Here is a 24,828-nt window from a genome sequence, read left to right as displayed (position 1 = left end):
TCCCCCATGCTCCCCATGCTGGTCTCATGAGAGTAAGTGAATTCTCACAAGATCTGATGGTTTTATCAATGGTAGTTTTCCTGCACTGACACATGCCCTTTCTCAACTGCTGCCACGTAAGACGTGCCTGCTTCCCCTTCCACCAAGATTGTAAGTTTCCTGAGGCCTCCCCAGCAATGCAGAACTGCGAGTCAATGAAACCTCCTTTGTTTATAAATTGCCCGGTCTCAGATATTATCTTTATAGCAGGGTGAGAATGGACTAACACAGCTTCCCTCACAAAACCTTTTATATCCCTGAGAGGCATTACTTGTGCTCTCTTCAGACACTCCATCACACCCCCATGAGTGGCCTCTTTTTTAAAAAAAAATAAAAGATCCCTGTTTTTAGTCATGTTTGTAACTCCTACAATTTCTGGTACAGTACCTTGCACACAGTAGGTACCTAACCCATTCTTGTTAAATTTTATTAATCTATAATGTATTTTACTCATTCTAAGCTATGAAATTGGCTCACATTATTTGTAACTCCCTGCTCCAAAGCTATAAACATAGAGCACAGTGTACGGTTCCTTTCGACAGTCATACGGACATCCTGAGCACAGCAGGAATGTTGCCATGCACAGCCTCAGTTAGAAATGACATCCACACAATGGGTGGCTGTCCCCAGGATTCTCACTGTGGCTTGAGCTTCACAATCTTGTGCACTTACTATGGCAGTATGCAGATTTGCTCATATTCTGAGTAAGCTTAGTCAGTTCAGTGTTGTGTTAAAGCAATTTGACCGAACAAATGGCAGTTTAGTGGGGTGGGCCTGCTCTAAATGCATTTGAGGTTTGATAACATAAATATGTCTGGTGAAAAAAAAAATTGGACCAAATGACTAAATATTTGCTTGGGCATGAAAAAACAAAAATAATTAAAAATTGTCACAAATGTACCCAAACTTCCTGATTATAAATGTAGACTTGGTTTGCCTGGAGATTGAGTGCAGCACTGTAAATCAGCTTCAGCTTATTTTAACACTTGTATTTTCCAATACACTAATTCAATCCACAAAATTCCAAAATTAAATAGTAACCAGAGCTGAGAAGTGGGTAAGCACCATAAGGCATCTTAAGAGACTGCCTCTGATTTATGCATCAAAAATGTGAGAGAGTTCTTCCTGATTTAAATCACCAAATAATTTATCCACTGTTTATCAAATATAAAACAGAGCTGAACTTTCTTTTCTCAACAATCAAATTCAAAAGTATGAAAAGACCCTAACACCTGAGCATAAATGTCAAGAGAGAATGTGTCAATGAGATGGGCGATAGTCAACAATTAATTAGAAATTCACATATATCCACATTTTGAAAGGGAAGGGGAACAACTCCTGAGGAAATACAGTCAAGAATATTTCTTTGGCTATGTCAGAGTTATCTTATAAAATTTCTGGCGCAGAATATTAATAGAGTATTGAATTCGGTCTTTTATGTTATAAAACCTGATCTCTGTCAAGCAGTATGAATTGGTCCTGAGATGTGAAAAACTCTATCATATTTTATTTAGCAATAATCTTTTAACTTAGAACAAGCTTATGAGGAAATCATTGCTTCAAGATATATAATCAAATATGACAATACCATTTTAACTAGATTCCTGAGATCTCAGACCAGAGCCAATATCAAGCAAATACATCCAATAGGTGACAGTGGCCTTTGCCATTCCCTTTCCTCTCGTGGCCCAGCACTTTGTTCCCTGTAGTTACTCCCTCTCCTTGGGTGACCTGGGTGACCTATGATATTTACTTTCCTCCCTCTCAGAAGGGTGTCTTTGAAATAGGGAAGGAGCAGGATGCAACTCAGTGTTTCCCAATGACATTCCAAGGAGCTAGATGTTATCACAGACTTCTCTAAAATAGGGCTTCAGAGTCAAATAAACTTAGAAAACGCTGCATTGGACAAAGTATATTTACTTGTTTTTGCAGAATTTCTCAAAACCTCTATTACACTAATGTGAGCTGAGCATCTCCTAGAGAAGGACATTTCCTAAATTGGGTTAATTACAGCAAGCCGTTTCCAGTAACATCTGTTAACAGCTTACTCTTTGGGTAACACTGATGCAAGGTAAAGAGTGAACACAGGATAGGTCTGAGTTCAAACCTTGCTTCTGCTACTTAGTTGAGAAAATTCTCTGAGATAAGGTTTTCTCCTGAGAAGCATGTGGCACATGGAAGACATTCAGAAAAGAGTAGCCATGATTTAATTACGTGGTTGTTAATAATTGTAGTAATAATAATATGTAGAGATCCAGGAAGCAAAGTATTCTTAAATACTTTAATTCCTTTATTCTTAAAAAGCCCTAAGCCGATGAAAGGGAGGGTAGAAGGAAAGCGATCATGAGCCAATGTATGACTGAATAGATTAAAATGAAATGTCGGGCTGGAGACAGGCTGGGCAAATAGATGGTGTCTTGCTACCTCCCAGTTGGCAGGAGAAGGGAATTATGCCTAAGTTAGGAGTGCAGTGGGGCGAAAATGGACAAGATTGCGAGAAAGAAGTGGGAAGAGTTCTAATTATCAAGTCATTGCTTATAAAACATAAAAAATCTCTTAGAATACACCTTATTTAAAAGTCATGGAATTCAGAGTCTTGGCTTAATGAAGGAATTGGAACCCAAGCATTCTGTCCCAAAACAGAAAGGGCACACAGTGTCCCAAGACCAAGGGACAACATGCATGGCTCACTTTACCATTGCATAATGGGGATGATAATGGTACTATTGCCATTTTTGTGAGGATATAAATAATATTACAGCATGTATAGCCCTCATAACAGTGGCTGGCACACAATAAATGTTAGCTGTTGGCATTACCTTTTTTTCCTAAAATGTGCTTTCAAATGCTAATCCTGGTACCTAGGCCAGTCCAGAAATAAAGATTGGTTCACACATTTCTACTGCATACCAAATTCCATGGACTATGGAGCTTGCTGAAAGAAGCTAAGTTCTGTCATAAACGTTACTTGGTGTACACTGTACTTTTTAAAGGCAGTGTGACAATCCACAGGGATAAAAGAAATACAATAAATAAACCAAAGGCCTCATCACTGCAAAGGTGAAAAGGAGGCATATTTTAGATATTACAAGATAAAAGGGCCTTCCCCCTACTATGTCCTCACTGCCATTCAAAAATCTACTTGATATACCTTATCATCTGGACAAGAGAATTAATCTGATGAGTTCATCTCAAGCACCTAAAGGGCTGAATGACTCAACTGCATCATTGAATATTTGCAGGAAGTTTACTCACTCTTTCAAATTGAGAAATTGATTTTTCTCATTCAAGTTGATAATACTAACAGTCACTTATTGCTAACATCTTCTATGCCAGGCTCCTTGCTAACTACTTTACATGTATTATCTGATTTCACCTTCCCCACAGTGTTAAATAGGACACTCTCTCTCCTCCCTTCCTTATTTTATAGATGAGGAATCTGAGTCTTGGAAGGACTAAGTAATTTGTCCAAAATCATTCACTAAATAATAGTAGAGCCACGTCTGTCCAATTCTAGGGGCTACACAGAGCTGCACATCCAAGAAATTTACTGCTCAATATCACTACCTTCCCCTTCTCTGAATGTTTAAAATTACTTTAATTAAGAAGTAATTGAAAATAAATTATTCACACTGTTGGCATCTCAGTCATTGTCAATATTGCCACACAGCAGAACATGAATATGACAACCAGGTTTGTGTTAATTAGATTAGTTCTTCATTTTTAAACGACAGGTAAATATATATAATCTCTCTTGGAAATTCTGAAAGGATCATCCTAGTCCCATATTACTGCATCAACTACATCAACAATCTAACAATCTAAATACATTCACTATTGTAACTTAATCATGTTGGTGATTGTATTTGTGTGTGTGTGTGCGTGTGTGTGAGATTATGTTAAGGATGTTTCTTTAGACCTAATGTATTATCAGATACACTGCCAACCTTTTGCCAGCTCAGTTTTTTGTTTATAATCCTTCTATATAAATGATTTTATTTGTTCACATAACCTCCTCCTTTTTGTTTTCAGTAGGCTCCTTTAGTCTTAACCAGGTGACTGGTAAAATGAGAGAAATGGGCAAGTATTCTGCTGAAGGTCACAAGCCTCCCACATGTAAGTGGGACCCAATCCATCAGGCTAAACAGACTACACATGGCCATTCAGACCGTCTATCCCATTTATTTTTGGTGATATGATTTTGCGTAAGAGTTATAGAATAATCTTTCTAAATGTGCTTTTGTCTCTTCAGTCAAATAAATAGACCCTATATCTTTTAAACTTTTTTCTCTTCTTTAAGACATCACTAATACACAGTCCATGTCTATGTGCTCTGGACACCAAAATACTTCTGAACACACTTTCATGCTTAAAACAATTTGCTATATTCCCAATGCCAAAAGACTGAATTTCAAGAACATAGAAGACCATCAAGGCATGACCTCCTATTACTCAAGCCCTCCTTTTGAAATACCTCTTCTCTTAGCCTGCAATACACCACAGCCTTTTTTTTTTTTTCTTCAATTTTTATTTTAAGTTCAGGAGTACATGTGCAGAATGTGTAAGTTTGTTACATAGGTAAATGTGTGCCATGGTGGTTTGCTGCACAGATTATCCTATCCCCTAGGTATTAAACCCAGCATTCATTGGCTCTTCTGCCTGATGTTCCCTCTCCCTGATCCCCCACCTCTTACAGGCCTTAGTATGTGTTGTTCCCCCGCATGTATCTATGTGTTCTCATCATTCAGCTCCCATTTATATATGAGAACAAGAAGTGTTTGGTTTCCTGTTTCTGCATTTCTTTACTGAGGATAATGGCTTCCGACTCTATTCATGTACCTGAAAAAGACCTGATCTCATTCCTTTTTATGGCTGAATAATATTCCATGGTGTATCTGAACCACATTTTCTTGATCCACTCTGTGATTGATGGGCATTTAGGCTGATTCCATGTCTTTGCTATTGAATGCACCACAATCTTGACTATCTTTCCACCTCACCGTCGGCTCCTACCCAATCTCTGCTGTTCTTTTTCTTCCCTTCTTTGATTCTACGATGCCTCCAGACCCAGGTCACATAGTTTTTCAACTATACTGATTCCCTACATGACCTTATCCAGTCCTTATATGTAATCCATTCTCTAATGATTCCCAAATTTGTATTCCTAGCTTGGTCCAATCTCTGAACTTAACTTCAGTCTCCTGGATCCAACTACCTTCTCAACATCTCCACTTAGATATCTAATAAACAATTGCAAAGTCAACATGCTAAAAACATATGGATTTACACAATCCCAAAAATCACCTTCTTCCACAGTCTTCCCCATTTTAATAAATGGTTCTGCTACTTCTTCAACTACCAAATTTGTTGTCACCTTGGACCCCTCTCATTATCTTATGTCCCATCCAATATATCAGCAAATCCTATAAGCTCTACCTCAAAACATCCCAAACAGACCCCTTATTACCAGCTGCAACAACAACACCCTGGACCAAACCACCATCATGACTTGCCAAGGCTATTGCAGTATTTTCCCAAATGGCCTCCCTGCTTCCATCCTAGCCTCCTCTGTAAGCTGTTCATCACACACACATGTGAAGGAAAGTTTTAAATGAAATCATGCTAACTCCTGGATAAAACTCTCCAATGCCTTCCTGTCTAACGCAGTGAAAAGCTTCAGATCCATTCCTTGGCCTTCTCCCCAGTGACTTCTGGCTTCTCCCTTGACCTTGCCTACTCTCCCCACCTTGCCCTGTCCCACAACCACCACTCACTGCCCTAGTAACATTGACTTCTACACTGTTCCTCAAAGACATAAGATGCCCTGTGAACACAAACCACACACAGTACAATAAAACACCTTTAAATCAATTCAAAAGGAGGAGTCCCAGCATCTTATTGTAAAGTGCAACTAGGTGTATGCCACCAATATATAAAATAAAGTATACTTTTCATAATTATTCAGATTACCTTGAGTTTGTTTGCTCTATGGCTACAGTAAAAAATCACACACTCTAAAAATTTTATTAAAATTAGCACTGTTCCTCCTAAACAGTCTTTTCCACTTTGGAAATGTTTTCACTCAGGAGAGAAAATGTGGATATGAACCGTAGTCTAACAATATTAGTATAATTGCATGTATAATTTTATAAATAATGGCCAATATTATTGTAAATAATCTGGTTCTTAACAAACACTATTAATTTCATTTGAATATATGATTCATTTAACAAGGTCTGAAATTTATCTAATTTTGTTTAGAAGTCTTATTTCCACATTATTATTATTATTATTTGTTGTTGTTGTTGCTTGGCTAATGTTTGCTGGATTAGGTTTCCATTGCTCTTGTTCCCAATGTTACATTCAAGAGAAATATTTAGGAGCACAGAGTGATGACTTCTTATGGCAATGTCACCTGACCAAAGTAGTATCTTGACAGAACTTAGTTGGAGTTTGTAGAATCATCCAAGCTAAATATGTTTGTTCTATAAAATGTATTCTATTCTTCTCTTCCTCTAAATTCCATGTATCTCCTTTCATTGTCTGCCTTCCAGGAGGCTATGCAAGATTAATGGAGATATTAAATCCCCAAACTAAAACAGAAAAGCATGTGAATGTGAGTTTTCAGTTGACTTTAGAGGAAATATATTGCTTAATAGGAATGTACAGGAAACAATGATAGTGGGCAGTAAATCCCAGATTAATTACATTTATTTAATATGCTTTAGAGCCAATGCAGATAGCTGAACTTTTATATGAAGCACTATAATTTTATGATTTTTAGGACTAGACAGTACATTTACAAACACTTGTATTGAAAAACATGATTTTGTCCCATATTACCAAAAGCAAAATTGCTCTATTACAAACCTATTAGATCCCTATCCCCACACATTTTATTTCCGGATTTCTCAAGCATTTTTTTATGTTTTTTATAGTCAACGGTACACTCCAAGTGTTGGAAAATTTGAAACTGCTTAAATAACAAATGTGCGAATTCACAATGATATTCTAAATGATCCAGGAAATGTCATTTTAAATGGTAAAATCAATATGTATTTTGGTTCATTAGGAAAGTACATAATGACTATTTCTAGCATCTCCTCAGACTGTTTAACCAGTGTGTACTGTGATGCCTGGCCTGAAGCACTTCTATTTTTAGTTCTATTAGAACAGTCTTAAATTGCTTATTTTCTGTTTACTAAAGTCATCCCGTTTGTTACCATGGAAACTATGACAAGTGCTCTAGCTAACTATTTTGTTAAATGAATTGGAGACATAGCTGAAGAAGCTGAAGACTGAAGGTGCAGCTTGCCGTTCCTAAGGCATATTTTCCAACATCTGTAAAGCCATTGCCACATTTATAGAAAATATGAAATTAGTTATAAATAAAGTTATCCACATTTCAAATTTGGGAAGCTGTCCACATTTGTATTATAACTAGCACATCTGAATTATAAGGAGCACATAGGCATTCCTAACTTACAAAGAGTCTGTCTAAAAGTATATTTGTCGATCAATTCCTTGGAAATTAGAACATATTTACCCATAGAAACAATTTTACAAATAATTGTTAGATCTCCAGGCCTACCCTCAAAATCCCTTCCCTCTGAAGTCCTCGATCTATAGCAATATCCATAATAGCTTTTGTTCTCAGCTCTAGCAGCAGGAGCCAAGATGCAGGATAAAAAGAAAGGAGTTTTCTTATGCTGACTTTATTAGAGCTTACATAGGTCACCATTTGGGAATACTCGCATCTACTGGCCTTTGCAGATGTTAGGGCTCCCAAATACATCCTTCAGCTGTTTGCCCGGCCCCTATCGCCAGCCTCCAGGGGTCCTGGCACTTGCTCACATTTCTCTCTGATGTTTCATGCCAGACTAATCTTGCTCTCAACCTGCCCCCGCCTCTACATTGAACCATCATTCTCCACAAGATTCAAGGTGGCAGAGTTAGTTGTGAAAAACAACAGCAGTCAAAATGGATGCATTTCCTAAACCAGGGGGTTCCGATCTTTTGGTTTCCCTGGGCCACATTGGAAGAAGAAGAATTGTCTTGGGCCACACGTAAAATACACTAATGGTAACGATAGCTGATGAGCCAAAATAAATAAATAAAATAAACTCAACGTTTTAAGAAAGTTTACAACTTTGTGTCGGACCACATTCAAAGCCATCCTGGGTCACATGTAGCCCGCAGGCCACGGGGTTGGACAAGCTTTTAAATGCTTAAGAACACTTTCTGAAGTTTTGGCATTTTAAAAACACTTTATTTGTAACTTAAATAGCTGGAACTGAAACAAATTTCAAGCCTGTGAAATTTCCATTACCTTGACTAAAGAGCATATTCAGAGGGTAAAAGTGTGACGAAACTGCTTTGAGGAATTTTAGAAGTTAGCTGCAAGGAGTCAGTCAGCAGTCAGCTGATTTAAAAGAAGTCTGCTTTTCAAGTATATGCTCTGTATCTTGGACCTATGGGTTTCTGTTGGAAGATGGATGATGGTGGTTGATTGCAAACTGAGTCATACCTTTGTTTATTTCATTTCCAGATAATTCTAATGAAAGGTATCTTACTAGCCCTGTAATTTTGCTTTTAGAAGAATATCATCTTGAAGAATGTCATCTCATGAAGAAGATTACTAACGCAATAATATAGACAAAACTTTGTTCTTATTTTCTAACAGAATAAAAAACAGACAAAACCATTGTAATTTAGACGTTGTGAATTTTGCACAGAAAAGAATTACTTTAATATAAGATAGTATTAAGTATATCTTATATACTGTAATATAAGATAATATAAGAATTACTGTATATAAGATAGAGTCAATAATTTACCATTTTATGTCTAATAAATTAGAAAAGCACATAAGTTGCTTGTTGTTAAAATCAAGATGACATGAGTTACTTTCATTTTTTTATACAGCTATATTTTATAGAGATTCAGATTTAATCAAAATGTATAAGAAAATGATAAGAATTATTTCTAGAAAGTTAAAGAATGTATCTTTTTAAAAATTAACTATTATAGGGATGGGTGTGAAAGCAAATAGAATTTGATATTTCTGTTTTTCCACAATGTAGTAACTGAATTTATTTATAATGTTTTTCTGGAAAAACATATATATTTTAAATGAATATGGTATGCAATAAAATACGCAGTAAAAAAAATCAAATTATTTTTTAATATCAGGGATCATTTAAGATACAAATTTCCTTAGGAGTATATTTCAATTTTAATGTTACTTGATAGTTCAAAACGAAGGCATATTTTTAACTAACATTCATTTTTAATCTCCTTAGGGTCCACTTTTATTTGTAACACTCACATAATTCCAGTGAAAAACCAAGAGGGCGTGGCTATGATGTTCATCATTAATTTTGAATATGTGACGGATGAAAATGCTGCCACCCCAGAGAGGGTAAACCCAATATTACCAGTCAAAACTGTAAACCGTAAGTAAAAGGCAATGTGTACTCAATGCTGTTGATAATTCTGCTACTGTAGTCACTTTAACAGTCTTCATATCAGTTCAGTTCTCAAAATATCTTTATATTTGAAGTAAAATAATTTTACATGAGTAAGCCATTAGCTCATGTTACCTTTTGCCTTCCAGAATTTATTGGCTGCTCTGGAAGCCATTTAACTTGGATACAATATAATGTATTTAACCAGTCCCCTGACACCTGATGGACATTTAGGTTGTTTTCAGACTTTGTCTATTACAAATAATGCCAGAATAAATTCTGCTTATGTATTTTCATGTGTATATTATTGGACAAATGTATCTTCAGGGTCCTTTAAGTGGGGTTCCTGGGTCAAGGGTGATGCATATATAATCTTTTCAGGTATTGTCAAATTCTCCTCCACGTGCTTTAAACCATTTTACACTACCAGCAGCCATGAATTAGCATTTTTCCCCAAAACTATGCCGACAAAGAGAGTCAGAATCAGTTTTCTCAACAATTGTCATCATCATAAGTGAGAACTAGCACCTCAATTCGTTTTAGTTTATATTTATTCTATGAGTAAGGTTCATATATTTAAGCACAAAGGACATTTCTTTATCAACTGTTCATTTCTTTTATACATTTTGGTTGTTTTTTTCTCTATCTTGTCAATTTGTAAAGTAAGCTGCAAATAGCTCACCTAGAAAATAGTGTGTCTTTTATCTTTTTCATAATTTTTATTTAAAGGGATTTTTGGTAATGTGTCTAAATTTATAACTCTTTCCTTTGTTGCATCTGAATTTTTGAGACATAATTAGAAAAGCTTTAACCACTCCAAGGTTCTAAATAAATCACTTCCTTTCCCCGGAACTTGTATGATTTCATTTTTTAGGATCTCTGATGCATTGTAAGCTTATTTTGGTGTATAGTGCAGGGTATACAGTTAATTTATCTTTTTCTCAATGGCTCATTCATTGTTCTAACATTATTTATTAAAAAGTCTATCTGTTCAACAGTAATTTAAGATGCCACCTTTATTATACACTAAACTTCCATATGTGCTTGAATCTACTCCTGGATTTTCTATTCTGTTCTGTTGGTTTATCTCTCCCTCAGAATCATACAGTTTATATATATAATAAATAACTAATATAGCATGATTCCTTATTATTTGATATTAATTTTCAGAAAGTTGAGGTTATTTTTTTATTAATTTTCCACGTGAACTTTAGAAAAAAGTTTTCTACAGCTAGAAAAAAAATGTAATATTTTTATTGGATTCACATTAATTGTATAAGTTAACTTGAAGATAACTGATGTCTCTGTAATATTGTCATTCTATTCAAAAATATATAGTACGTATTTTTATTTTCTAAGTCTAATTTTTGTGTCTTTCAGGAATTTCTTAAAATTCTCCTCACTTGTTTACTTTGCTCTTTGGCATTTAACTTTTGTTGTTGCTGCTATTATGAATGGGACTTTTTTTCCCCATTGTATTTTCTTATAAAAGTAACTTTTCTTTCTGAATACATTAAATTTACATCCAACTATCTTTAGTTAATTCTTATTTTACAGTGACTTATACTTTGACTTTTATGAATTTTTCAAATATTCTATCACATAAAATATAAATTGTTTTATATTTCCTTTCCAATTCTTGTACATCTCATAGTTTTCTCTTGTTAAAATGTGCTGGCTATTACCTCCAAGGTATCATTAAAAAGAAATCAACAGTGAACACTACGCCTGGCTCTGGTTGTTGTGCGAATGCCTTTAATTCAAACATTCCTCATTAATTGAAATAATGACATGTGAGTTGAGTTGTGTGTGCTTTATAATTTTAAGAAAGTTTCCACTGACTTAATTTTTTCAGAATGGGTGCTGAAATTTGTATAATGCCTTTTTTAGCCTCTGTGGAAATGAGTGTATTATTTTTTTCCTTATTTTTTAATACATTTTATAAATGAAGTTACTGATATAAACCATTCTTGCATCCCTGGAAGAAGTCACATTTGGACATGTTATATTTCATTTTGTAATACATTGTTGGGTTTTCTTAACTCAAATTAATTTTTCGGTTTGTGTCAATATCCAATAGGCAGAGTGATCTATAATTTTTGCCTGCATATGTGCAATTTTCTGAGGTGTTGGTATCAATATTATAATTCCTTCAAAAAATAATTGCGAGTTTCTTCCCCTTTTTGTATGCTATTGAAGCATTTAAATAGCTTAAGGATTATCTAGACTTTAAAAGTTCGGTGTGACTCCCCTGTAAAGTCATCGAGGTACTTATTTGTGGTACTTGTTTGTGAAGTAGCTCCTTGACAAATTTATTTTTCTTCTTTAATAATGGTCTACTCAAATTATCAATCTTAACTAGGTTCAGTTTTGCTAGACATTATTTCCCTAGAAATTATTTCATGTAAATATGTAAATTTTGTTTTAATAGAATTATGCAAAGTAGTAGTTTATGATTTTTTAAAATCCTCTGTTCCTATAGTGTTTTTTTCTTGAAATTTCTCATTTATTTTATTATTGTTTTTTCCATTTAAAATTGATTAGTCAGTAGCTTTTTCCCCAAAGACCTAATTTTTTATTGGTTTTTTAATTCTATTAGTTTTCAAACTCACAAAATTTTGCTTTTATGTTTCTTAAATCAGTTTTTATCAGCTTACTTTGTTGCCTCTTTTTTATTACATTGATTTATTTTCACTCAGTTTTTGGCATATGATTTTAGGCTATATATTTTTATCTAAGCACTGTGTAAGCTATACCCCACGAATTTAGAAATGTAATATTATTTTTCCTAGAAAAAATGCAACTTTTGTTTTCCTAGGTTTTAACTTGAGTTGTTTAATATAGATAGTTTTTAGTTTTCCAGTCAGAAAAGTATTTTTAAAGTATTATTTTTTGTTAAAAACTTCTGGTTTCATTGTCTTACAGTCATAAAATCCTGTTTGTATTATTTCTCTTTTTGTAATTGTCTAAAATTTGCCCGTGGTTTATTATTTGATCAATTTTCATGATTATGTCACGTGAATATGAAAAGAAAGTGATATTGCAAAATATCAAGCTACAAAAGTTGATATCTACTTTATAAAACTCTGCCTTATTATTATGCTGTCTTCTATATCCTTACTTATTTCCTGTCCTCCAGATATGTCTTGGATTTAAGAAAGTGTATTAAAGTCTTCTACTGTTAGGATATTTCTTGGTATTTGTCATTCTGTCTCTTGCAATTTCTGTTTTATGAATATTGCTGCTCTTGTTTATTTCATAGATGGCCACATATCTTACGTTATTAGTATAAATTAGAATTTAGCATTACAAAGTATCTTATTTTTTGTTTACTAATGTTCCACCTAAATTCTACTGTATCTTAAATCATGACACTTGAGTCTTTTCTTTTTTCCATTTCCTTGCTGTATTTTAAAGTCACCTTTTAGTCATTTCCCTTTGTTTTGGTTGTGTCTTTTTTATACAGTGTGCGGTTTTTATGCAGTGTGGAGCTTTTCTTTATTGCTTATAAGAAAATAAAACTCATACTTTAAATGATTATAACTACAATAGGTATTTACATTTATTGATGCAATTGATATGTTTGTTTTCTTGGTACTAACATATTCTATGTTAAATATACTCTCTTGAAGTATTTCATTATGTTATCTTTTCTTTGCCCTTTTAAAAACTGGTTTTTGTTGTGGTTTTATTCTGGTTTGGGTGACTTTTTGGTATTTGGGAAAATTTATATTGTTTTCCAATAGTTATCTTTATAAGAAAATGTTATCTATTCTCCTTAACTCTTTCCTGTCTTCCTCAGTCAGTACATTTTGGTTCCCTACTTTGAGCAGAAATAAAATTATTATGGCAAAAACCTCAATTACTTTTGCACCAACGTACTAGCTTATAATCCTTTTCTTCTTCTTCCTACCATGCAGTTTTCATCAACAATATTCTATTTCTTAAGGCTCATCTTTGTGCTCCTGAGTATCCTTAGTCTCCTGCCATTCAGTGTGTCCGTTTAAAACAACATCACTTGACTCTCATCTGTTACCAGGAAGGCCCTCAGTGAGCTTGTCTATTTTCTTCTCCTCTGCCTCCCATTTTGCTGGGATATGATATTTCTAGCTTGTCAAGTAGGTAATGTGTATATACTTCCTACATTTCTTTTGGCCTCAAATTTCTAGTGAAATGTATTCATGACTGTCGTTTTGTCAGAGATTCCCCAAACACAGCTTCTTAGATGAAGTATATCCCCTTTGGGAAACGTGTGGGGGTAAAATATTTTCAGAGTTCTGTCGTGTTTAACATGTTTTTATATCACTTTGACATTTGAAGGAGAGCCTAGGTAGATATGACATAGTATTTGGTCCATATTCTATGCCTTCTGACTCTGGTAGATATCGTTTCATTCTTTTCTTACATCAACTGTTGCTGACAAACAGTCTGATGCCAACCTGCTTGACTGTCCATTGTAAGTGACTCGGGCATCCGGGTCTTGTGCACTTTTTAAGCCCCTTCTATTGTCTCCCCAGGAACTGGTGCTCATGTTACAGACCTGATCTTGAGATTTCATACTCAGTGTGAGGCCCTCTTCTGCTGAAGGTGAACTCTGTTTAATAAGTGTTCCCTCACTCCAGGGAGACTTCTGTACTCCTCTTTTCTTCATTTAGTTTCACCTTGACTCTCTATTGCAGTGTGCTCTTCTGAGCCAATTTTGCCGGTATTAGCAAATCCCCCACCTACGTGTAAATAAAAGTCTCTAAGTTGTCTTTCTCTAGTTACTCCATAGGCGTGGTTTATGGGTACTTTTATTTGACTCCTCCTTTATTAAATCTCAAAGGTTTATATCGGGGTCCATGAGGATTTGGTAATTTAGGTATCTGTCATTATCTATGGGAAGCTGGAAGCCTTATCACAAAACTTTAATATTTGAGAAAGGAAATTGTTACGCTGTGTATAAATTAAGATAGAAAAATATGCGTATAATGAAAAACATGTTCCCAAAAACCTATTTTGTAAACCTAAGTATAATACCAAATCAAACATACCTCAGCTGATAATTTTTCATAATAGCAATTTTTTCCTTATGTATGTCTAAATGACAGTACAATATTCTTTTAAAGCAATATTGGCACAAATATATTAATGTAATGTGATTCTAGTATTCTAAATGTTTTACCCTGAACAGTATTACACTTGGAGAAAACTCTATCAGAATCGCTAATTCATCAGTCTTCCAGATGACGTATTTAGAAAAAAATTGAGCTACCGTAAAATACTATTCTTACCCCCAAAGTCTTGATCCCAAAGTTGATGACTGTTTTGATTTTCTTATACTTTCCACGAACAAATGCAATCATTAATGAATGATTCCTGGGAGTACACTTCTAATGTCAACCTCTATTTCTGTCATGAATACCAATAATGTAATTTGTTTAGATGGTAGATACCTAGTTTAGTTTCTTCACTGTCTTCTCAAATTCTTATATTTTCCCACAGAATAGTTGTATTTCATGGTCCATCAAATTGGATGGAAGTGAAAAAAGAAGGGTACATCAGCAACATGGCAGAGAAGGGGACTTTTAAAAAAGATAATGTGTCTATTTAAAACTGAAATGTAAATGGAGAATTGAAACCTTGATTTCCTAAATGGAAGATAGTCTTTACAGTAGCCTCTGGGATATCATACACAATTTATGCAACTTTATATTGTGATTAAAATAAAGTCTTATGTACAAGTTATAACAAATGCAATAGAGATTCTGCTTCTTATTTTGTGAACCTAAGTGGTTTCCCTATGCTTTAGCCGTCACTCATACAGGGAATCATTGGAGAGAGTACAAATATGCAGATAAAATTATTCCAGAGCATTACAAAGGCCCATTATTTACCACCTGTATATCGGTTTTGATTACACCCTTCCGTCATTATATGACCTAGATTTCCTTTTACTTGGTGTCAGTGTTTGAAGAATGGATTGTTAAATCAAGCAGAAAAGTTAGAGAGAGACAAATTATGCTTTGTACCTTCTGATACTATCCAATTTCTACTTCATATTTTTTCTCATCTTTGGCAAACCCCTGCTGATATTTTTTCTTTGAAGTATAATGTTACTACCAGTGTAAAATAATGATATTGGCTATTTCAAACACTGTTGTTCCCCAGTGATAGCCACTTTTAAAAAAATAAAGAATAAAAAAATCTGATGCACCTATTTTAGCAGACACGTCTTACCTTCAAAATTGTAATATTATTACTTCAAAACCTACACTGTAACTACCAGCTTCTGTATCACTTGAAATGATCTTAAATAAAAATGTGGTTACAAAGAAGTATACAGTGGTATTCACAAAGGCAAATTTTAAACTGGCATTTCCCTTTAACCAATGCTTACTCTCTTACCAAAGTGTTTGTGATTGTGTGTGTGTGTGTGTGTGTGTGTGTGCACGTGCGTGTCTCAGAGTGGTAGGATTTCAGTGAGAGTAATAAGAAAAAGGTTGTTGTGTGTTTGGGAGGATGTGACTTTCTGAAAATTTAAATACCTCTATTGAAATAGAGGCAAAATAAAGGAAAAGATGTGACATGACTACACAAGAAGCATAGCTTCAAAAAAAGGGAGGTATTAAATTATGAAGATTAAGTAAAAGAAAAGGAGGTAAATACACAGTAGAAAATTTGGATTATAAAAAGGCATTATGATACATTGGGCTCCATATATTCTGAAAACTGAGAGACTTATTTTATATTGAATTAAGTGGTGGATCATTTCTCATGCAAATACCTAGTTTCAGAGCCAGGAACTCTACGCAAAAAAAGTGAACAGTTTTCTCTGAGAAGACCTAATTTTTCACAAACTTATTATCTGTAGAAGACATGGAATTAGCCACAATTAGATGACTTATGTCCCCTGAAATGAAGCAAATACAGAAGAAAGTGTTATGTTGATAAATCTTATCAAATTTTGATAAGTACTGAATAATTTGAGCCAATTAATTGCTACACAATAGATATAAATACCAAATAAAAGATGAAATTGAACACTTTCTCACCGAAGTCTTCTGTAAAAAGTTTGCAATCTAATAAATAGAAATAATACAGAGTGAAAGAGAAAATTGTGTATTCCTTACCAAGCATAAGGGGCCACATTTAAAGGAGCCAATAGTAATGGAAAAGTGTTCTTTTCAGCCGTAATATTTGATGATGTCAAATACTTGTGAAAAATGGAGGAGAAACAAATTATGCGTTCTTGTTTACGTGATTAATGCCTGAGTTAACTGTCATCAAGTATAAGAGGTTTTCACTTTTACTGTTTTAGATAAATTATTTTTGTTTCATTTTAAATTATTGAAAACTACATTTGAATTTCATATGTCTTCTGTAGCATTAATCTAGTATCATACTCTGATTCACACACAGATACATGCACACTTTTTAATTTTCTAAACATTTCTTGAAGGGATTGGGGGAACCTAAATTAAACAAAAAGTGGTACTTAAGTTGGATTCCCTTCTTTTACATTCCATGTCACCACATTCCCTTGAGTCTTTCCACGTCTGTAACAGCTATTTCAGTACCATTTGCTGGTTTCTCTTACTCTACTCTTAAAAGCTGTTTGTTTCTCCCCTGGGAGCTGCTTTTAATATTCCTTCCTTCTTAGTCATCTCTATATACCCTGCTTGGGCAACCTCATCCTTTACTTACAGGATAAAGACCTTCTCACAAATCAGTATCTCCAGCTCATTATCTTTCTTTAGCCTTACTTACAACCTCATATATCCCACTAGACATATCATTTAGATTTTAGTATTTCTGGGCGATTTAGCATTTCAAGCTAAGAACTGCCTTTCCATCCTCAGCTACCATCCATTTCATCCCAACAAAAAACTGTTCCTTTTCATAAATTATGAATAGAATCATTATCCAAAGCTCCCAAGCCAGAAACCTGGGCATGATACTAAACTTCTCCTTCTATCTAATCCTCTATTTTCCCAACCAAAGGTTAGCCAAAGTCTATGAAACACATCTCTTAACTATCTCTCTCACATAGCCCGCTATAATTGTCCTACTCAGACCCTCAACACATGTTTCTTGGACTGATATAATAGTCTCATAATAGGTATTCCTGCTTTAAGCTTCTTTTCTTCAGGATTACATGTTATATTGCTGTACATCACATCATAATCCTCCACTGTCTATGTCTTTTACAGTTGTCCTCTATTGCCTAAAATATAAGACTCCAAAGCCCTGTGCATGCATAATACAATCGATCTATCATGATATAGCTTCTGATACTTCTTCAGTCTAATTTCCCATCACATCCCATATTTTAATGGGGATTCCTTGAAACTACCATTCACTTTATGCCACCTAATTTGTATCATGTGGTGTCCCCTATACTAAAATGCTTTCCTCCTTCTAGCATACCTATTCCAAAGGACTCTTCATCTGTGGCAGATGCTTAATTCGCCCACATGGGTCCACATGTTCCTGCCCCTGTGACATCATAATACCTCATACCTGTCTCCACTACCACATTGGTCACATCTGTTTGCTTAGTAAACAAGTAACATGAATGAAGAAGGCCAGGAGTAAAAAAATAGAGAGAGAAGTGAGGACTGGAAAACTGGAGAACATCTTTATCTTATTCGAAGTGGCCCATAACCCTACAGCTCTACTTCATAGCAGGGACATTTTATTTTCTTTCATATAGACTTAATATTTTGCAAATAGTAAGTATCCAGTACATATTTGTAGAAGACATAAAAAGTTTTTTTTTTCATTTAATAATTAAGCTACTTTTTTCCTACTGAATGGGCATTACTCAGATTGCCTATCAGTGGTTCTTCAAGTGTGAGACCATCAACGTCACCTTGCAATGTGTTTGAAATGCAAGTTCTTGGGCCCTACACCAGAACAACTGATTCAGAAACTCAGAAATTCACCAAGCTGTGTTTTAACAAACACTTCAAGTCATTCTGATGCCCAAGAAAGTTTGAAAACCATGGTCTAGGTTAACGAATGTTTAGATAGAACTATAAAAATAATTTTAAGTGAAAATAAATGTAAAAAAAAAAAACCCTGAAATTTCTGAAGCATCTTATAGTATTTTTTTACAGTGTACTTTTTCATTTAATCTTATTAAAGTACTATAAAGGACATCCATTATTTTTGAAAAGATTAAAATTACACTTTCCAAATCAAAGATAATTTTACTTTTACGCTTGCTAAAATTTTGAATTATTCTAAAAGCTTCAACTGAAGCTAAACCTATCCACACAAAATATAATTGATAATTTAGGCAATTATCTAGCTAATTTAAGCCACTAAAATTTTATTCATATGCTTTGGACTCAATACTCTGGATAATTGACACGTAAAATACACATTTGCCTCAATAGCTACATTACTCCCACAAATTTGTATCTCAGTTTTTAGACCTCAAGCTAAGGAACAAAGAAATTTTCCATGGAGCTGGTTTATAAAAGTGCTTTTACAGTGTTTTTACTATTCTCCACTGGAGCTGAAAGTCATTCTTTAATTTGAAGATGAAGAGCTGCAATAGTAATATAGAGTTTCCCATTCAGTAAGCATTACTATAGAAACAATCTGTTATTCAGATGAATTTAATTAAAGGTTTTACACTGTAACTAATGTTTACTATTCTCCTGTATTTTGAAGTTTCCTCTTTTTAAAGATTAAATTTGATGTAAAAGGAAACATGACATGGTTGCAAAAAACAAATCTGAGGAAAGTTTAGTCATAGTTGCAATAAATTTTATGTCATGTGCCTTTCCCAGCCCCCGGGATTTGAACAAAGTGTCTATTTCTAAGGTCAAGAAAATTGCTAGTAGTTGAAAAAAATACATTATTTCCTCATTAACAATGGATGTTAATGAATGCCCAAATTGGTATATCCACATCAGAGAGCCCCCATGTGAGTATAATTTGGAAAATTTTGTTACCTAGCAACACCCAATCAGGGGCAGTCCCTATTCATACAGCATTTGGGTAACTGGTGTCTGTACCATTTGTGTTTGGAAAAGTCCATCAAGAGAGTATCTGTTTATGTGATGACTACATGATCATCCATGCTCAATTTTGGTTAAGACGTTATCACTTTCACAGGACTTGAATGGACTTTTTAATTTGACATTTACAAACAGAAGGAATCTATCAAAAAGAAAGTATGGGTATTGCATGCATTGATTTACTAAGCTGTTATTTTAAGCGCATAGAAACTTAATTAGGTGTATATTATGCTGCTGTGTTTGCTTTCATTCCCAATCCCCTCTCACTGAGAGATTTTAACCCTAAGAGGCTGAAAGCAGTCCACCACTTTGTCCTGTCTTCTGCCCTATCCCCCTTATCCAAATTCATGTTTCTTGCTTCTTTGCTCTCGTGATGACCCAGCCAGATCACAAGCTGTGTCCCTCAGATATCGTCAACATTTGTGCACATGTTTACGGGAGTGCTCTGTTGCTGCTGCAGCTCCTGTAACTGTTCTCATGCCTTGCTACAGCACTGACTCCTCCAACCTCCACTTACTGCCTTTAACTCACATAACTTACAGATTCCAATTAGACCTCATCCTTACTGCTCACTGTAAGATCTTGCTTTTTTCTCTGGTATCTAATACCCTAGGAAATGTCACAGGATTCTTAGCCTTTCATGGCATTACCGATCTGATCTGCTCCTTTAGAGAACCTTGTATCTAGCTTCAAGTTTATTAGGTCAGTAGACTCCCTGGTGATCTTTTGTTATCGCTGACACTAGGCCTGCTCTGGCTACAGTGGAACATTTGTCACCCACTAATCAGGGTAGCCACTTGGCTAAAATTGAGTTCACATTGAATGATAATCTTTCCCAGTCTAGCTGCTATCTACATCCTTTTTTGACAATATTCTGAGTTGTTCTACCAGCTCATAGGCAATGTTATATACCTTCCTACATATGTAGGAGTAGGAGAGACTCATGTCCTTGCAGGATCCCTCTATGAAAATTTTCTTCCAAAAAAGAAAAAGGCAGCTATGTTAGTCATTATCTCTGTTTATCCCACCAAATTCGATTTTCTTCTCTCTCTGATTCAGGAGTTAAAGTCGTGTTTCTCTGCAAATCCAGGGTTATGTGGTTGGAGAAAATTCTCACACTGATTTTAAGGCTTCAGATTTAATGTCAGGCTTGTAAGTACTCTGACATTAGAAAGGTACACAGATACCAATTCACACATCCTTATTTTGTGTGATAATAGGAGACTGTAGGCTTAATTCAGATCATATTTTTTCAGGCCAAAAGATGGCTACATTTCTCTCTCTGTACTGGACGCTGTGGCCCTAAGCCCAGACATCTTCCTTAGGGCTGAGACAGCCCAGCTGCTGGAAATATCAGCTGTTCCAGATACACTGCTACCCCTCCCTAGAAATTGTGGTCTAAGGCAGGAAACTACCTTACCCAGCATTATGGCCTTTCCCATGGTGTGGCTTTACCAGTGACTGGTAGATACAGGGAAGCAAAGGCCAGGTACTCTGACTTCAATTTGGCAGAACTCTGAAGGGCATATCCCTGCATTTGAGCTGCAGGAGGATTGGCCGAAGCTTCAGCTGCATATGAAAAGCAGTTTAACTTTCTCTTCTTAATCCTGCCTTTTTAATAGACATAACATAATAGACATGAGAGTACTCCCTCAATAAGCCTTTTCACAATCTACTCTCAGGAATCCAATTTAAGATACCCTCCCACCACCCCAACCCTTTGTGAGGGGACAGATCTCTGCTTATGGCCTTTACAACAAACCTCACTTTACTCCCCACACAGATCCTCTCCTGTTTCACCATGGTCTCTAATTTGCTTGACTACTTGAACTTAAGTTTCTCTCTACTTTTCAGTCCATACTTCAACCTAGCAGAACCAAGCAGGAATAAACTGCTTCTAATTATATTTAATTGGGTTTTTGCAGTAAAAATATGACATAATCAAGGTTCTAAGAATTTATAGAAATGATGAAAAATTGAATGAAGGAAATGATTGGAAACTTGCCATTGTGTTGTGAGAAAAATCAATGATTGAAAATAGATGGAGAATTCTGCAGATATTTTTTGTTTTTCCACAAGAAAATTATTGTTTCTAATATCCCTAAATGTAGTCTTAAGTTAGAAGAATTGCTTGAAGTCAAAAATGGGTGTAATAGTTTACTTCCAAACTGTAATAGATGAGAATCAATTCACACAGGAAAGAAGTGGGGAGAGAGAGAAAGAGGGAGAGGGAGAGAATAATAGCAGCAGATTGATGCGGTCTTCTCAAATTGGAAAAGTTTAGTAAAGCCAATTTCTAAAACCCCATTACCACAGGAGATAGGTTATAAGTGTAGTTGTGATCATTATAATTTTATGAGAAATGTGACTAGCACAAATATGTCAGCAAATAAATTTAAAACTAAAAGGAATATAAAGAATCAACGAATCCTGGGGATCTTAGGGGAGGTCAATGTTGAAGGGCTTTAGTTGGAGAAGGGGAGTTAGTTACTCAACTTCTGAAATCATAAGCAAAATTGTGTGTATGCATTTATCTACATTTATTTCAAAGAGAAATCAGGATTTTCATTAGATTCTCATGTGGCTATTTATGACCCAAGAAAACACCAAACCTTGGGTAAAACTAAAATTAAATCAAGGAAACTGCTGTTTTATGCTAACCTGACATGAATTTTCTGTATGAATTTGGCAAAATATTTAACATTTTTGCATGTGTACATTAAAGTTATAATTATAGACTTTTCACAGAGAAAGATGATGGGAATATCTATGTTTTCTTGGTTGAGAACTACAAAGTTGTCAGTTATATATGACAGGATTGATGAAGATGCGCCCTCCAAATTTATATTCAGCATCTTCACAAAAATGACATGTCCTGAGAAAGACATTATACTAGTAGTTAATTGTAACTACTATAATTATATTCATGTATATTAACAACTGTATGCCTTCTTAGATGAAAAGGATGTGTTTAAACAAAATTATAATCATGTAAGTCATTTACCAGTACTTGTAATTCTTTCTGGAAATGTGTAAAAATGTGTGCAAAACCTTTTTCTGTTTCTCTTATTTCACATTTATTGAGCATTATAGTAAATAGGTTAAATAGTATCTATTTTAATTATTCAAATTAGAAATCAAATATAATAAAATCTGAAGACTTAACTTGCACGGATGTTTTTCAGTGTTAAGATCCATAACAGGATTACACTCATCTACGTTTTATATTTCATGCCTGAAAGTGCTAGCATTGAGCAAAATTCTCAATGTGCATTCTTTCCGCATGAACTACAGTTAGACAACTAAATCTGTAATGCAATATAACATGGTCCTATTAACCTAGTGATGCAGAAAAGACCATCTGTACCACACTGGATATGACTAAACTATAGGAATGAACTAAATGCCTATGTGGTCATTAATTTAAGAAAGCCAGTGAATTGTTTTTTAAAGGAGGAGTGTGAAGTAAATGATGAAAAATTAACAAAAATAGTCATTGACTTTCAATGCATTGTAATAAGCTTGCAGAATTGATTTGTAAACTGCTTTAAAACTCAATTTCATGTGCATTAAAGACTAATCAAATGACTTGGATGCAGTTCACTGATTTTCAACTTGGCAATTTACTTGAGAATATAAAAGTTATTAGTAGAGATATGTAAGAATGTTTGCAAAACAGTTATCACGATGAACTGTTACTTAATCTTATTTGCGCAGATTGGTTACTCTTGTCTTTGTCTTATTAATCCAGAGTTTGATGTTGATTGTACTTGTGGTTTGTCTGTATATTGTCATGTCTTCTACCACAGAGATAAGTAGTAGAATGATGGTTACCAGAGGATAGGAAGGGTACTAGGGTAGGGTGTGGTGGATAAAGTGGGGATAAGTAATGGGCACCAAAATGCAGTTAGATAGAAGGAATTAGATCTGGTGTTTGGTAGCACTTTAGAGCAACAATAGTTAACAATAATTTATCAAATATTTCAAAATAACTAAAAGAGTAGAAGTGGAATGTTTCTGACACGAAAAATGATACATGCTTGAGATGATGGATATCCCAATTACACTGATTTGATCATTACACAATGTATTATTGTATCAAAATATCATGTGTACTTCATAAATGTGTACAACTATATGTCCATAATAATAATAATAAAAATGTTTAATTCTATTTCAATGATTTGTATCATTATTAACTGCTAGACCACAAATGAAAGCTTATAATAATAAATTGGCCTTCTTAAATTCTCAAATTTTCTGTAACAGGTATTTTACATAAACTTCATAGATGAGTTAAATCAAATAGAGAGGACATGGTACAGAGTTCACCCTTTTCCATGAACTGTTGAGTTCTACTCAATCAATATTTTTTGTTAAATGTCAGTCAGTACAATTCCAGGAGGTTAAAATTCTCTAATGATAGTGATCAGAGCAATTAAATAGTCTAGTTTTCCTACAGTCAAAATTGAGCACATTCTGAGTTCAGTTTAGAATCTGTTTGTGAGAATTCATTTACCATGCCAAGTCATTCGGTCAGAGCTGGGACTCAATGGTGAGGAAAATAGCCTGGGGTCCTGCCCTTCTGAGGCCTATGGTCCAGTCATGGAAAAAAATTTTAAACAGAAAATCAACAAGTGCATAGTTATTAACTGTGGTGAAAGCTATGAAAGGGGTGGTAACCTGTTCAGAAGGAAGGAAAAGCTTCCCCATGAAATCACTTTGGTGCTGAAATCTAAAGGATGAGCTCAGTAGGTGAAGTAAAAAGGATCAAACAGAAAGAAGCCATGAATCTGAAAGAAGCAGAGGCCTCCAGGGGAATTAAAATTCCGTATGACTGGGTTCTAGAGAGTAAGAAGCTGCAAGATGGAGATAGTTTTGTCTTCCGTCCCCAAAGAGAAAGTTATTGGTAGCAGGAGAGGACAGGGGAAGGGTGGAATTGTGCAATAGTTTACATAATCATATATTAATTTTTCTTTCTTTAGAGATAGGGTCTCTCTCTGTCACTTAGGCTGGGATGCAGTGGCTCAATCATAGCTCACTGTAGCCTCAAACTCATAGGCTCAATCTGTCCTCCCACCACAGCCTCCTGAGTGGCTAGGACTACAGCCATATACCACCATACCTAGCTATTTTTTTTTTTTTGTAGAGATGGGGGGTCTTGCTCTGTTCCCCAGATTTGTCTCAAATGGCTGACCTCTAGAGAGCATTATGCCTTTTCTTCACAAAGTGCTGGCATTACAGGCATAAACCAATGTGCCCATCCTCTAAATTTTTTAAAAGATAAAATTTATTTATTATTTAAAGAT

At 34.8% G+C, this 24,828-nt stretch overlaps 1 protein-coding gene across 6 annotated transcripts in view; it reads left to right on the top strand.

Moving 5' to 3' along the window:
- The window catches only part of KCNH7 (potassium voltage-gated channel subfamily H member 7), a 481,965-nt gene that overhangs the window by 297,415 nt on the left and 159,722 nt on the right, over positions 1-24,828 (top strand). For all 6 annotated transcript variants that reach the window (XM_065525576.2, XM_005573324.5, XM_015432301.4 and 3 more), the window contains exon 3: positions 9,342-9,494. In XM_065525576.2, coding sequence (XP_065381648.1) covers positions 9,342-9,494 — 153 coding nt within the window. The remainder of the gene's footprint in view (positions 1-9,341; positions 9,495-24,828) is intronic.

Source organism: Macaca fascicularis, chromosome 12, assembly GCF_037993035.2.
Source record: "Macaca fascicularis isolate 582-1 chromosome 12, T2T-MFA8v1.1".
Classification (NCBI taxonomy): domain Eukaryota; kingdom Metazoa; phylum Chordata; class Mammalia; order Primates; family Cercopithecidae; genus Macaca; species Macaca fascicularis.
The sequence above is the reverse complement of the archived record's forward strand: the minus strand, read 5'-3'. Positions and strand labels throughout refer to the sequence as shown.